Source organism: Chiloscyllium plagiosum, chromosome 11, assembly GCF_004010195.1.
Source record: "Chiloscyllium plagiosum isolate BGI_BamShark_2017 chromosome 11, ASM401019v2, whole genome shotgun sequence".
NCBI lineage: Eukaryota > Metazoa > Chordata > Chondrichthyes > Orectolobiformes > Hemiscylliidae > Chiloscyllium > Chiloscyllium plagiosum.
Window position 1 is genome coordinate 49,213,883 of NC_057720.1, and position 14,735 is coordinate 49,228,617.

The 14,735-nt window shown below is 41.0% G+C and overlaps 1 protein-coding gene across 1 annotated transcript in view; it reads right to left on the reverse strand.

The window, feature by feature from the left end:
• The window catches only part of LOC122554724, a 42,253-nt gene that overhangs the window by 20,241 nt on the left and 7,277 nt on the right, over positions 1 to 14,735 (reverse strand). The window contains exons 3-5 of the mRNA XM_043700100.1: positions 9,322 to 9,361; positions 8,532 to 8,581; positions 7,353 to 8,444 (exon numbers count right to left, since the gene is read on the reverse strand). Of these exons, the coding sequence (XP_043556035.1) occupies positions 7,353 to 8,444; positions 8,532 to 8,581; positions 9,322 to 9,361 (1,182 nt within the window). The remainder of the gene's footprint in view (positions 1 to 7,352; positions 8,445 to 8,531; positions 8,582 to 9,321; positions 9,362 to 14,735) is intronic.

The following is a 14,735-nucleotide window of genomic DNA, read 5'->3' on the forward strand; positions in this document are numbered from 1 at the left end:
CTATTCTATTTATTTCTGAAAGAAAAAAAAAATCCTTTCCTGCTGAAATAAAACAAATAAGCTGTTTGTTCAAAATAAAAGTGTAAAATAATAAAATGTTAATGCAACTTTAATTATAATCAGAAATGTTGACAGTTAGTGGGATAACAAACGCTTCGGTCACTTTGACACTTGGTCATGATTTCTGCAAAATATATATTGCAAAGTAATATTCTACCTTGGCCAAATATACTTATGAATACACAGTTTGCTTTATTCTCCATGCATTGCAAATATTTTGAAGTCAGACAACACAAATGGTGTTGCAATTTTGGTCATGGAGTCTATTACAACACTAAGAAGGTATAACATCTTAGAAGGCTCCACAAATGAACCCATTTGGGTGGAACTTAACAACCAAACAGGACCAATCACGTTGCTGGAAATGTACAATAGGCCCCAGAACAGTCAGAGAGAAATAGAACAGCACAAGTGTGGGCATATGTCAGAGAAGTGTAAAACTAATAGGGTAGTGATAGTAAGGGATTTCCTCCCAAACATTAACTGGGGTAGTCACTGTGTGAAGGGTTTGGGGAGAGCAGAACTTTTAAAAGGCACCCAGGACAGCTTTTTAAGCCAGTACATACAAGATCTTGCAAAAGAGGTAGTGGTCCTCAGGTTAAATTTAGGTAATGAAGCTGGGCGAGTGGTTGAAGTATCAGTGGAGGAGCATTTTGCAGAGAGCAATCGTAATTCCATTACATTCAAAACTGTTATGAAAAAGCACAAGGATGGGCCTGAAATAAAAGTTCTCACCTGGGGAAAGATCAGGTATGATTTGGCCAGAGTGGAGTGGGAGCAAATAGTTTCAGATATTCTCAGAACAGTGGGATGCAATCAACAATGAAATATGGAGAGTACAGGGCCAACATGTTCTAATTGAAAAAGGATGGCACCATCAAATCCAGTGAAACATGGATATCAAAGAAATGGATTAACAGAAAAAGGGAAGACACAAGACACCTGGCGTTCAATACAGCAGAAGCCATAGAGGACTACAGCAATGTGCAAAAGGGAACATAAAAGGGAGATTAAGAGAGCTAAAAGGGGATATGAAAAAATACTGATAAGAACAATCCTTAATTGTTTCGCCTGTACATGCAGGTTAAAAGGATAACAAGAGAAAGAGTAGGACCCATTAACGACCACAGTGGTAATGTGTATGTGGAGCTACTTAAACCACTTGCCCAATTTAATTAAATATTAAGTTGAGGACCACTCCCCCTCTTGTAAGACCTTCTACAGACTGACTTAAAAAGCTGTCCTGGATGCCTTTTAACAGTTCTGGTCAGTTCAAACCTTTCATATAAAGACTACCCCAGTTAATTTTGGGGAAGTTTAGAGCTCTACTATCATCACCCCATGAGAACATAGAATGTTACAGTGCAGTACAGGCCCTTTGGCCCTCGATGTTGCAAGGATCTGTGGAACCAATCTTAAGCCTATCTATCCTACGCTATTCCATTTTCATCCATTTGTTTATCCAATGACCATTTAAATGCCCTTAAAGTTGACGAGTTGCAGGCAGGGCATTCCAAGCCCCTATTACTCTCTGAGTAAAGAAACTACCTCTGATATCTGTCCTTTATCTATCACCTCTCAATTTAAAGCTCTGTCCCTCGTGTTAGCCATCTCCTTCCGAGGAAAAAGATTCTCACTGTCCGCCCTATCCAACCCTCTGATTATCTTATAGTCTCAGTTAAGTCACCTCTCAACCTTCTTCTCTCTAACAAAAACAGGCTCAAGTCCCTCAGCCTCTCCTCATCAAACCTTCCCTCCATACCACCAACATTCTAGTAAATTGCCTCTGAACCGTTTCCAAAGCTTCCACATCCTTCCTATAATACGGTGACCAGAACTGTACGCAATACCCCAAGTGCGGCCACAACGGTTTGTGCAGCTGCAACATGACCTTGTGGCTCCGAAGCTCAATCCCTCTACCAATAAAAGTAAACACACCGTATGGCTTCTTGACAACCCTATCAACCTGGGTGGCAACTTTCACGGATCAATGTACATCCACACTGCAAGGAACCTTACCATTAGGCCAGTACTCTTTATTCTTGTTGCTCTTTCCAAAGTGTATCACCTCATTAAACTCTATTTGCCACTTTTCCACATTAAACTCTATTTGCCACCTCTCAGCTCAGCTCTGCAGCTTATCTATGTCCCTCTGTAACGTGAACAACTTTTGGCACTACCCACAACTCCCTCGACCTTAGTGTCATCTGCAAATTTACTAACCCATCCTTCTATGCCTTCATCCAGGTCATTTATAAAAATGACAAACAGCAGTGGAACCCACTAGTAACTGAACTCCAGGATGAACATTTCCCATCAACCACCACCCTCTGACTTCTTTCAGCCAGCCAATTTCTTATCCAAATTTCTAGATTACCCTCAATCCCATGCCTCCCTATTTTGTGCAAAGCCTATCGTGGGGAACCTTATCAAACGTCTTACTGAAATCTAGGTACACCACATCAAACGCTTTACCCTCATCCATCTGTTTGGTCACCTTCTCAAAGATCTCAATAAGGTTTCTGACGCACAACCTACCCTTCACAAAACCACATTGACTATCCCTAATGAACGTATTCCTTTCTAGATGATTATAAGTCCTATCTCTTATAACCTTTTCCAACACTTTACCCACAACTGAAGTAATGTTCACTGGTCTATAATTACCAGGGTTGTCTCTACTCCCTTTCTTGAACAAGGGACACATTTGCTATCCTCCAGTCTTCTGGCACAATTCCTGTTGACAATGATGACATAAAGATCAAAGCCACAGGCTCTGCAATCTCCTCCCTAGCTTCCCAGAGAATCCTAGGATTAATCCCATCTGGCCCAGGGGACTTACCTATTTTTACACTTTCCAGAATTGCTAACCTCCTCCTTGTGAACCTCAATCCCGTCTAGTCTGGTAGCCTGTATCTCAGTACTCTCCTTAACGACATTATCTTTTTGCAGTGTGAATACCGATGAAAAGTATTCATTTAATGCATCTCCTAGATCTTCGGACTCTACACACAACTTTCCACAGCCTTCCTTGATTGGCCCCAATCTTACTCTAGTCATTCTTTTATTCTTGTTATATCTGTAGAAAGTTTTAGGTTTTTCTTGATCCAACGATTTCTCATGTCTCATCCTAGCTCTTCTTAGTTCTCTCTTTAGATCTTTCCTGGCTAGCCTGCAACTCAAGCACCCTGAGCCTTCAGTTGCCATCCTAACATAAGCCTTCTTCTTCCTCTTGACATGAGATTCAACTTCCTTAGTAACCACAGCTCCCTCACTCGACCACTTCTTTTCTGACAGATATATACTTATCAAGGAAATGCAGTAGCTGTTCCTTGAATAAGCTCCACATTTCAATTGTGCCCATCCCCTGCAGTTTCCAGTCAACATTTGGAAAGTTAAAGGCCCCCATGAGAACTACCCTGTTATTAGCGAGTTTTGAGAAGATTTATCGCTCAGGTTGAGGTTTTGGATGTAGATTTGCTCGCTGAGCTGAAAAGGTTCATTTCCAGAGGTTTTTCTACCTTACTAGGTAACATCTTCAGTGGACCTCATGCAAACCAATGCTGAAAATTCCTGCTTTCTATTTATATGTTTGGGTTGGTGATGTCATTTCCTGTGGTGAAGTCACCCCGTTCCTTTTCTCAGGGGGTGGTAGATGGGGTCTAACTCGATGTGTTTGTCGTCGGTTGGAATGCCATGCTTCTAGAAATTCTCATGCGTGTCTTTGTTTGGCTTGTCCTTGGATGGATATATTATCCCAGTCGAAGTGTATTGTCCCTCATCCGTATGTGAGGATACTAATGACAGAGGATCATGTCTTTTTGTGGCTAGTTGGTGTTCATGTATCCTGGTGGCTAGTTTTCTGGACAAGCCAAACAAAGACACGCACAAGAATTCCTAGAAGCATGGCATTCCAACCGGAACTCTATCAGCAAACACATCGAGTTAGACCCCATCTACCACCCTCTGAGAAAAGGAACAGGAAGTGACTTCACCACAGGAAATAACATCATCAACCAAAAGAAACCCAAAAATAAATAGAAAGCAGGAATTTTCAGTACTGCTTCGCATGAGGTCCACTGAAGATGTTAGCTAGTAAGGTAATGAAACATCTAAAAATGAACCTTTCAGTTCAGCGAGCAAACCTATATCCAAAGCCCTGTTATTCTCACTCCTAACTAAAATCATCTTTGCAATCCCTTCCTCTACATCTCTGGAACTATTCAGAGGCCTATAGAAAAATCCCAACAGGGTGACCTCTCCTTTTCTGTTTCTAACCTCAGCCCATACTACCTTAGTAGACAATTCCTCAAATGTCCTTCTGTCACTGTAATACTATCTTTGACTAACAATGCTACACGTCCCCCTCTTTTACCATCATCTCTGTTCTTACTGGAACATCTAAATCCAACAAATATTTCTGTCCCTGCTCTATCCAAGTCTCCAAAATAGCCACAACATCGAAGTCCCAGGTACCAACCCATGCTGCAAGTTCACCCACCTTATTCCAGATGCTCCTGGCGTTCAAGTAGTCACACTTCAATCACCTTCCTGCTTGCTGGTGTACTCATGACCTTGAAACAAATTTCTCACCTCACTACTCTTAACCTCCTGGACACTGGAACTACAATTTAGGTTCCCATCCCCCTGCTGAATTAGTTCAAATCTTCCCGAAGAGCATTAACAAATCTCCCCTCCAAGGATATTGGTACCCATCTGGTTCGGGTGGCATTAGTTTTATGTGGGTAGAAAAATCAGGGAGAAGGCCTGTGATGCTTTAGAGAAATTAGCATAGGCAAAGAGGAGATTCTGAATGGTCTAGAAGGCTTAAAAGTAGATAAATCTCGAGGGCTGGATGAAATATATACCAGGTTGTTGAACGAAGCAAGGGATATCGCAGGGGCGCTTGCATAAATTTTCAATTCCTCTCTGAGCATAGGAGAGATGCCAGAGGACTGGATGACAGCCAGTATCATATTGACATTCGAGAAGAGTGCCAAGGATAAACCTGGAAACCCAAGGCCGGGTCAGTCTAACCTCAGTGGTGGGGAAACTATTTGAAGCAGTTCTGAGGGAGAGAATTAATCTGCAACTGGAGAGACAAGGATTAATCAAGAACATTCAGCACAGTTTTATTAAGGAGGAGGTCACGTCTGACCAATTTCACTGAATTTTTCGAACGGGTGAACGGCTGTGCACATGATGGCAATGCTTTTGATGTAGTCTACTTGGGCTTCAGCAAGATTTTTGATAAGGTCTGACATCTGAGATTGATAGCAAAGGTATGAGTTCATGGTATTCAAGGAAATTTGGCTCCTTGAATGGCAGGAAACTGAGGGTGATGGTTGAGAGGTGTTTTTGTGACTAGAAGCTGGTGTCCAGTGGGATTCCGCAGAGATCAGTATTAGACCCTTGCTGTTTATGAAGGATTTAGACTTGAATGTAGGAGGGTTGATCAGTACGTTCAAAGACAATTCAAAAATTGATGGGTTGGTAAATAGTGAGAAGGACACCTTTGGGCTACAAGAGGATATAGATTGGCTGATCAATGGCAAGTGGAATTTAATCCAGATAAATGTGAGGCAGTGCAGTTGGGTAGGACAAACAAGACAAGGGAACACATGATGAATGGTAGAACCCTGGGAAGGACCACAGATCAGCAGGACCTTAGTGTGCATGAACACCAGTCCCCTTCAGTTATCAGAACTGATAAAGTGGTTAAGCAGGCAAATTTTATACTTGCCTTTACTAGTTGAGGCTTGGAGTTTAAGAGCAGAGAAGTTATGCAAGAACTGTATAAACCTTGGTTAGATCACAACTGTGTGCAATTAAGAATTGTGTGGGATCCACATTATAGGAGGGATATCATAGGACTGGAGAGGGTGCAAAGAAGTTTTACCAGGATGTTGCCTGGGCTGGAGAGTCTCAGTTATGAAAAATATGATTGAGATTATTTTCCTCAGAGCAGAGAAGACAGAGAGATGTCATGATTGAAACATATAAAATTATGATGGAGTTAGATAAGGTAAATAGATAAACATTTCCCCTTGATGCAGGGATCAATGACCAGTGGCATAAATTTAAGTTAAGGGGTCAAAGGTTTAGAAAAGATGTGAGAAAATATGTTTTCAGCCAGAGGATGGCAGGAAGCTGAAATTCACTGCATGTAAGTGTGAGAGAGGCAAAACTCCTCACCATTTAAGAAGTACTTAGATGTGCACTTGGAATGCCAATGCATCCGGGGTACAGGACAAATGCTGGAAAATGGGATTAAAATAGTTAGATGGTTGTTTATACTGATTGGATTCAATTGGCTGAAGGGCTTTATCTGTGCTTTAGATCTCCATGACTCCAGAAGTAAGATTGTGATACAAAAACAAAGTTTCTGTCTAACATCATAGGATAACTTTTTTTGAGGATAGAACTATCAAGATTGGATGAAGGCTCACAAATATGTTGCGTGTTCTTTGAAAATATATTATTTTTTCAGTTAAAGGGTTTGGAGGGATATGGGCCAGGTGCTGGCAGGTGGGACCAGATTGGGTTGGGATATCTGGTCGGCATGGACGGGTTGGACCGAAGGGTCTGTTTCCATACTGTACATCTCTATGACTTCATGCAGTATATTTGCATAGTTACTAAAACATCTGGTTAAATGAAAACTTAGCAACATAGAAACAGAAAGTAGGACCGAAGGATGCTATCAACCTTTTGAGCATGCTTCATCATTCAACTAGATCATGGCTGATCTTTAAGTCAATACCATTGTCAACACTATACTCAAATCCATGATGTCTTCAATACCTATAAATCTATTGGTCTCTGTCTTGAATGTACTCAATGTCTCAAAGTTTTCACAGTCCTCTGCTGTAGAGAATTTCAAAGGTTCACCGCCCAAGGTGAAGAGATTCCTAGAGATCTACCCTTATACTGAGACTTTGTTCCCGGTTTTGAACTACCCTGCCACATCCCCACCCCACTGATCAGCCAAGGAAACATTGTTACAATATCTACTCTGTTGAGCTCTTTAAGAGATTTGTATGTTTCAATAAGATTACCTAATTTGTCTAAACTCAGAGAACATGGGCCTAGTCTCCTCAAATCTTCCCTCAGAGGATACTCCTGTCTGCAAAAGAGTAGTCTGGTGACCCTCCATTGCAATACCTCTGTGGTACGTATATTGTTCCTTAGCTCAGGAGACCAAAACTGTACACAATAACTGAGAATGACAAAATACACAATCACTCATGGAACACTTTGGCTCAATGATGGAATTTTTAAAATGTTGTTACCTAGAACTCCCTCTTGCCCAGATGATTCTGAAGGATCACACTGTAATTCAGGGTCATCAATGTCAGAAGTTATACGATTATGGGTTAAGGGCCTGACACATTCAGAATCTAAAAGTGGCCCTAGACTCGATCCATTTTGGTCATGATTTGCTAGCTTGGCTGACCCAACGCAGTACTCTCCAGTTGACATATCCGATGGTTTCATGGTATTCTCTATCAATCTTCCAGTTAAGCAAGACCCTCTGGATATAGGATGGGGGGAGTGGTGTAATTCTGCAATGTGAACTTTGCCATTATTATAATGAGACATTAATGATGAACCAGAGCACTGATCATCAACTGATGTCCGTTTTCTGTAGCCGTTTGATACACTGCATGTTTCATTTGGAGATATATTGTGTCCAGCTGATTGTCCTACAACTAAGGAGCTATTACCCAAGTGATATTTTTTCAATTCTCGACTTTGATTTCTGTTTTCAGCTTTCATTACACATTGGTCATTAAAATCTGAGGTCTCTTCTTTTTCAGTTTTTATATGGAGGATATCTGGTTTCTTGCCAACTTCTGTTTCACTCATTGTGCCATCAATACCTAATTTCCCTTTGTCACTATCAAGCATTCCAGTTTCTCTCCACGACTGGTGTGTTGAAGGAAACTGAGAAACTGATGCCCCATTTCGGACTGTTTTATTGTCAGCAGGAAGAAAAGGCTTACAAGAGCCATCAAATGAATTAGTTTCTTTTGTTAAATCACCATCAGTAGTCTTAATTCTATGTGGCTTTCTTATTTGAACAGCTGACACTAACACATCTTCGAACTGCTTGGATTTCAAAGGCAACTGGGCTCTGGATTTATCTTGATCACAAGGTAGTTGACACATGCCTCCAGTCCACCAATGGTAGGAATGACCAGCTTCACATGCCCATAGAATAGCCAGGATTCCATTTTGGTGTTCTTCAACAATCTCCCTCCAGGTTGGAGTAAATGAGCATTGGTTACCATGACAATGCGACCAAATCACCAGCAGTTCAAGGTGTTCCCTTGTTAAGTGAAACACTGAATTGGAATAGTTGTCTTTGGGGAATGTGTAATCTTAAAAAATAAGGAAAAATTGTTTAGAATTTCACAAAAAATGCAAATGTTTTTCTTAATGTTTCAAACACATATAATTCAATTCACCTTTGGGTTTGACTTCCATATTTCCAATGTCAAACTCTTTCCTGAATTGCCTGTAACAAATAACAAATTAGAATGCAAATTTGCTGGTCTCAACCAAATTTTAAATGAAAAAAAAACTAGTTTTCTGCTGAGAAAAAGGAGAAAACTGTCATAAAACTGCCTGCTTCCATTTATGAAACATTGCCCACCTTGATCAATACTAAAAGGACAGAATGAACTTTAGTTCATCCATATTCTGAGTGGTAAGTACCCCCATATTTGATGCTGATCTAAACTGGCTTCCAGTTTCCCTTTGCAATAGAATTTGAAACTCTTAACTTGGGTTTAAATGCATTTATCATCTCGTCATTCCCTATGTGTAACTTCATCAAACATTTGAAACTCTTAAGAATTCTTATTTCCTCCATGCTGCGTTTGTGCATCCCAACAGCTGCATACTCAGCATCTAGATCCCAAGCCTTAGGTGCTTTGACTTGACCTCATTACCTCCTTAAAATTCATTGATTGGTCAAATATTTAGTTACTCTTCCTAACATGGCCTGCTTCAGCTTGATGTTAAATTTTGTCCGATAACTGTACACTTCCGGGAAGCACCTTGGTCCATATTTCAACACCAAAGACACTACATAAATGCAAACTATTATTGTTGATACAGCCAAATCATCAGAATTCAGATTGCCTGAGGAATTGTCTTTAACATCACAAGCTATTTTCAGAGATCCTGTTGTTCAAATAGAAAACTAGATTGCAACTCTGATAATTGGAGGCAGATGTGTGAGCTTCCACATACCACCAGGGAATACGAATGCAGTCATCTTCCCTCTCCCATCCTGTAAGAAACAGACTCAACATTAAGGGTGCACTGTCAAAGAATCAGTCAACCATTAGAAAACCAACAGATTATCTCTGTACCATTTGCTATTACATAAACCAAATAAAATCTTGATTACTAGTGACTCAAACATAGGTATTGGATTCTTCCATTACAGTAAATAATTATTTTGCTTTGAAAAATATATTTCTCCCTCTGAACTCAGTTGTTTAAACACCTAACTAGTCTGATATATACTTCAGGTCCAAGTTCCACTGTAAGCATTTAAACATTTATAACACGGAATACAAAATTCGTGACTGCCAATAGGGAATGAAGTTACACACTTCCAAGTCTCCATTGAGGACAAACATTGAAAAAACTTATCTTTGAAATAAGTTATTTCTGAGTATGCAATTCTTCATTTAACTTTTAATTTGCATGTTCATATTTGTTTGAATATGTTGAATATATTACTGCTGTTGTTCAAAGAGAAATTTCATTCTCAAAGTTTCTGTTAACATTTCGCTTTTATTCTGATTAGAATACTTATTATGCAGTTGCAATTAGCATGGTCAGTTGAAGAACTATCTTGTTTGACCAAACAAGTTGCTTTAGAGATATATCCAAGAACCCTGCAAGAGGCTAGAGAAGAAATTGCAGGGGGGCTGGCTGATATTTTTGCATCATTGTTAGCCATGGGCGAGGTCCTGGAACACTGGAGGGTAGTGAATGTTGTGCCCTTATTCAACAAGGGCTGCAAAGAAAAACCTGAGAACTATAGATCAGTAAGCTTAACATCTGTGGTAGGTAGGTTACTTGAGAAGATTCAAAGGGTTAAGATATATATGCATTTGAAAAGCCAGGGTTTGATTCAGAGTAGTTAACATGGCTTTGTGCGTGGGAGATCATGCCTCACAGATTTGTTAGAGTTCTTTGATGAAGTGACCAGGAAGGTTGATGAGGTCAGGGCGGTAGACATGATCTATATGGATGTCAGTAAGGGCTTTGCTAAGGTTCCACATGGTAGGCTGCTCTGGATGGTTAGATCACATAGAATCCAGATAGAGCTGGAAAACTGGATACAGTTGACTTGATGGCAGGAAGCAGAGGGTAATAGTGGAAGGATGCTTGTCAGACTGGAGGCCTGTGACTAGTGGTGTGACTCAGAGGTCTGTGCTGGGCTCATTGCAGTTTGTTAGGAGAAAGTGAGGACTGCAGATGCTGGAGATCAGAGTTGAAAATGTGTTGCTGGAAAAGCGCAGCAGGTCAGGCAGCATGCAGGGAACAGGAGAATCGACGTTTCAGGCATGAGCCCTTCTTCAGGAAGGCAGGCGAATCGACGTTTCGGGCATGAGCCCTTCTTCAGGAAACGTTGATTCTCCTGCTCCTTGGATGCTGCCTGACCTGCTGTGCTTTTCCAGCAACACATTTTCAGCTCATTGCAGTTTGTTATCTATATCAATAGTTTGGATGAGAATGTACATGGCATGATTAGGATGTTTGCAGATGACACTAAAATGGGCAGTTTCGTGGAAAGTGAAGAAGGTTAGCAGAAATTGCAGCAGGGACCTTGATCAACTGGGAAAGTGGGCTGGGAAATGGCAAATGGAGCTTAATATAGATGAGTGTGAGGACTTTTATTTTGGAAAGTCAAATCAATGTAGGGGTTTCATGATGAATGGTAGAGCCTTACAGAGTGTAGTGGAATAGAGGGAACTTGGAGTCCAGGAGCATACTTCTCTGAAAGTGGAGTCAGAGGTAAACAGGGCAGCAAAGAAGGCTTTTGACATGCTGGCCTTTATCAGTCAAAGCCATGAGTATAGAAGTTAGGAAGTTATGTTGCAGTTGTACAGGATGTTGGTGAGGCTGCACTTGTGAGTATAGTGTTCAGTTTTGGTCACCTTGCCAGAGAAAGTATGTTATTAAATTGAAAAGAGTGCAGAAGAAATTTGCAAGAATGTTGCAAGAACTCAAGAATCTGAGTTATAGGGAGAGGTTGGATAAGCTAGGACTCTTATCTTTAGAGCGCAGACTTATGGGCATCTTATAGAAGTGTATTAGATCACGACCAGCATGGATAGGAGAATGCACTGAGTCTCTTTCCCAGGGTTGGAGAATCGAGGACATCTGTTTAAGGTTAGAGGAGAAAGAATAAAAGGGAACCTGAGGGGCAATATTGTTGCACAGAGGGTGGTACCCATATGGAATGAGCTGCCAGTGGAAGTGATTGAGACAGGTACATTCACATTTAAAAGGCATTTAGACAAATACATGGATAGGAAAGATTTAGAAGGATATGGGCCAAGTGCAGGGAAATGGAGTTAGCATGGATGGACATTTTGGTCAGCATGGACCAGTGAGAAAATCTGTAGCCGTAAATGTGACACATTTGCTACACAGGTGGGAAAATGCTTGTTCAGAGGAATTTGGGACATCTGTGTAAATCTTGGATCGGTGTAAATAAGGTGATTACATTTGTTCACTTACGGAATGTGTGGCAGTACTTCCTTCTCACGCCAGAGACGCATATTTCACAATAGGATGTAGAATAACTAAATTGTTGGATAATATCAAAGACTCTAAACAAAACTCATACTCTTTAGGAAAAGAACTTGTAATTTAATAAGCTGAGTGGAATATGCAAGTAATATAACAATCCTGATACATTTTCATGTATATCACAGTGAGCAGATTTGAGTTTATGAAGCTCAGTCTCTCATGATTAGATTAGATTAAATTAGATTACTTACAGTGTGGAAACAGGCCCTTCGGCCCAACAAGTCCACACCGACCCGCCGAAGCGCAACCCACCCATACCCCTACATTTACCCCTTTAACCTAACACTATGGGCAATTTAGCATGGCCAATTCACCTGACCCGCACATCTTTGTGACTGTGGGAGGAAACCGGAGCACCTGGAGGAAACCCACGCAGACACGGGTCTCTGGCGCTGTGAGGCAGCAGTGCTAACCACTGTGCCACCGTGCCGCCCAGTCATCTTGACTGTGCTGGAATGTGAATGTCTCATTAGCTTTACATGCTAGGAAAAAACTGACAATAAGGAAGTTGGAAGATATTAATGCGTAAGTGAGAGAGAAAAAACATTCTTCTGTAAATTACATTCACTGAATGAAGGGGTCGAAGGAGAGAGAGCGTGAGTGAGAGAGAGAATGAAAATGGAAGCTGGCGGAAAATTAACCCTTTATGATCTGATTTGAGTAAACACTGGGGTGTCATGGATTGAAAGTTTGTGTGTTGTTCCCAGGAGCTCGAGATCCAGGAATGTTATGAATTTAATTTGCATTCTGGAAATCTGAGATGATTTTAAAAGAAAAAGCCATTTTGTAGGTCAATGATACTGAACATGTCAGCTGAGCAAGATTACCTCATGACTTTTTCATTAGTCTCTCGTTATGACGCACTAGCCAAAACAAATTGGCCATTTGGGTCTGGCTGGATTAAAATTTCCCACTTTGATGTGCATGTAACTTAATGAGTCAAGCATACACAGACCTGTCAATAAGTTTCTCTTTCTCTGTGAACGTTTGCCATTTTATTGCTGCTTATCTGATTAAGGACATGTGGCATTTTTGTAAATTTAATACCAAATTCTGTATAAATACAGCTTGTTTGCAGCAATAAGTGGAGTAGCCTGAGAATGCTCTTCGGGGTAAGTGCTGGCGCCACTACTCTGTTAATGGTTTTAGAATCTTAGCTCAAGCCTGGCTTGTAGGTATCTATATTATAGTGTAACATTGATGCCATTTGTAAATAAAGACAATATTTTGAACTAAACTGTAAGAGTTTTCTATTCCAGACTACCAGAGTACAATCTCTGGGATGAACCAAGAGAGGCTACAGGTTGAGTCCATGAGGGACTCCCCGAGCCATCTTGAATCGGTTCTTTAACACCAGTTTGGACCAAAGGGCCTGTCTCTTTGACTCTATGTGCTTGGCTCTTATAAGCCATTAGTAATTCTCACGGTGTGTCTTCTGTGTCATTAATTCAAATGAGCCCACAGTGTTGGGGGTAGTAATGGTTAGAGAATTGGTTAATGGGCAGGAATCAGCAATTGGGGATAAGGGATGCTTTTTTAGGTTGGCGACCTGTAATCAGTGGGATTCCACAGATATCAGTGCTGGCACCACAACTGTTTACAATATATTTGAATGATTTGGAGGAAGGAAGCAAGTGTACTGTAGTCAAATTTGCAGATGACACAAAAATAGAGGGAAAGGAAAGTTGCGAGAGGGATACAAACAGTTTTGAGGAATATTGATAGGATAAGTAAGCAGACAAAAAGTTGCAAATAGAGTATAATTTGGAAAAATACGAAGTTCTTCATTTTGGAAGGAAAACAAAAAAAAGGGTATTACTTAAATGGAGAAAAACTGCAAAAAGCTGCAACACAAAGGGACTTGGGGTGCTTGTGCACGAAACACAGAAAGCTAGGGAGAGAATTGGGCTCCTCAAAAATCAGCAAGGTGGCCTTTGTGTGGAGCCGCTGAAAATGGGGGAGATACTAAATGAGTATTTTGCATCAGTATTTAGTACGGAAAAGGATATGGAAGATATAGAAAATAGCGAAATAGATGGTGACACCTTGCAAAATGTCCATATTACAGAGGAGGAAGTGCTGAATGTCTTTGAATGCACAAAGGTGGATAAATCCCCAGGACCTGATCAGGTGTACTCTAGAACTCTGTGGGAAGCTCGAGGTGATTGCTGGGCCTCATGCTGAAATATTTGTATCATCGATAATCACAGGCGAGGTGCTGGAAGACTGGAGGTTGGCTAACGTGGTACCACTCTTTAAGAAGGGTAGTAAGGATAAGCCGGGGAACTATAGACCAGTGAGCCAGACGTCGGTGGTGGGCAAGTTTTGGAGGGAATCCTGAGGGACAGGGTGTACATGTATTTGGAAAGGCAAGGGCTGATTAGGGATAGTCAACATGGCGTTGTGCATGGGAAATCATGTCTCACAAACTTGATTGAGTTTTTTGAAGAAGTAACAAAGAGGATTGATGAGGGCAGAGCGGTAGATGTGATCGATATGGATTTCGGTAAGGCGTTCGACAAGGTTCCCCATTGAAGACTGGTTAGCAAGGTTAGATCTCACGGAATACAGGGAGAACTAGCTACGTGGATACAGAACTGTCTGAAAGGTAGAAGCCAGAGGGTGGTGGTGGAGGGTTGCTTTTCAGACTGGAGGCCTGTGACCAGTGGAGTGCCACAAGGATTGGTGCTGGGTCCTCTACTTTTTGTCATTTACATAATTGATTTGGATGCAAACATAAGAGGTACAGTTAGTAAGTTTGCAGATTACACCAAAATTGGAGGTCTAGTGGACAGCGAAGAGGGTTACCTCAGATTACAACAGGATCTTGA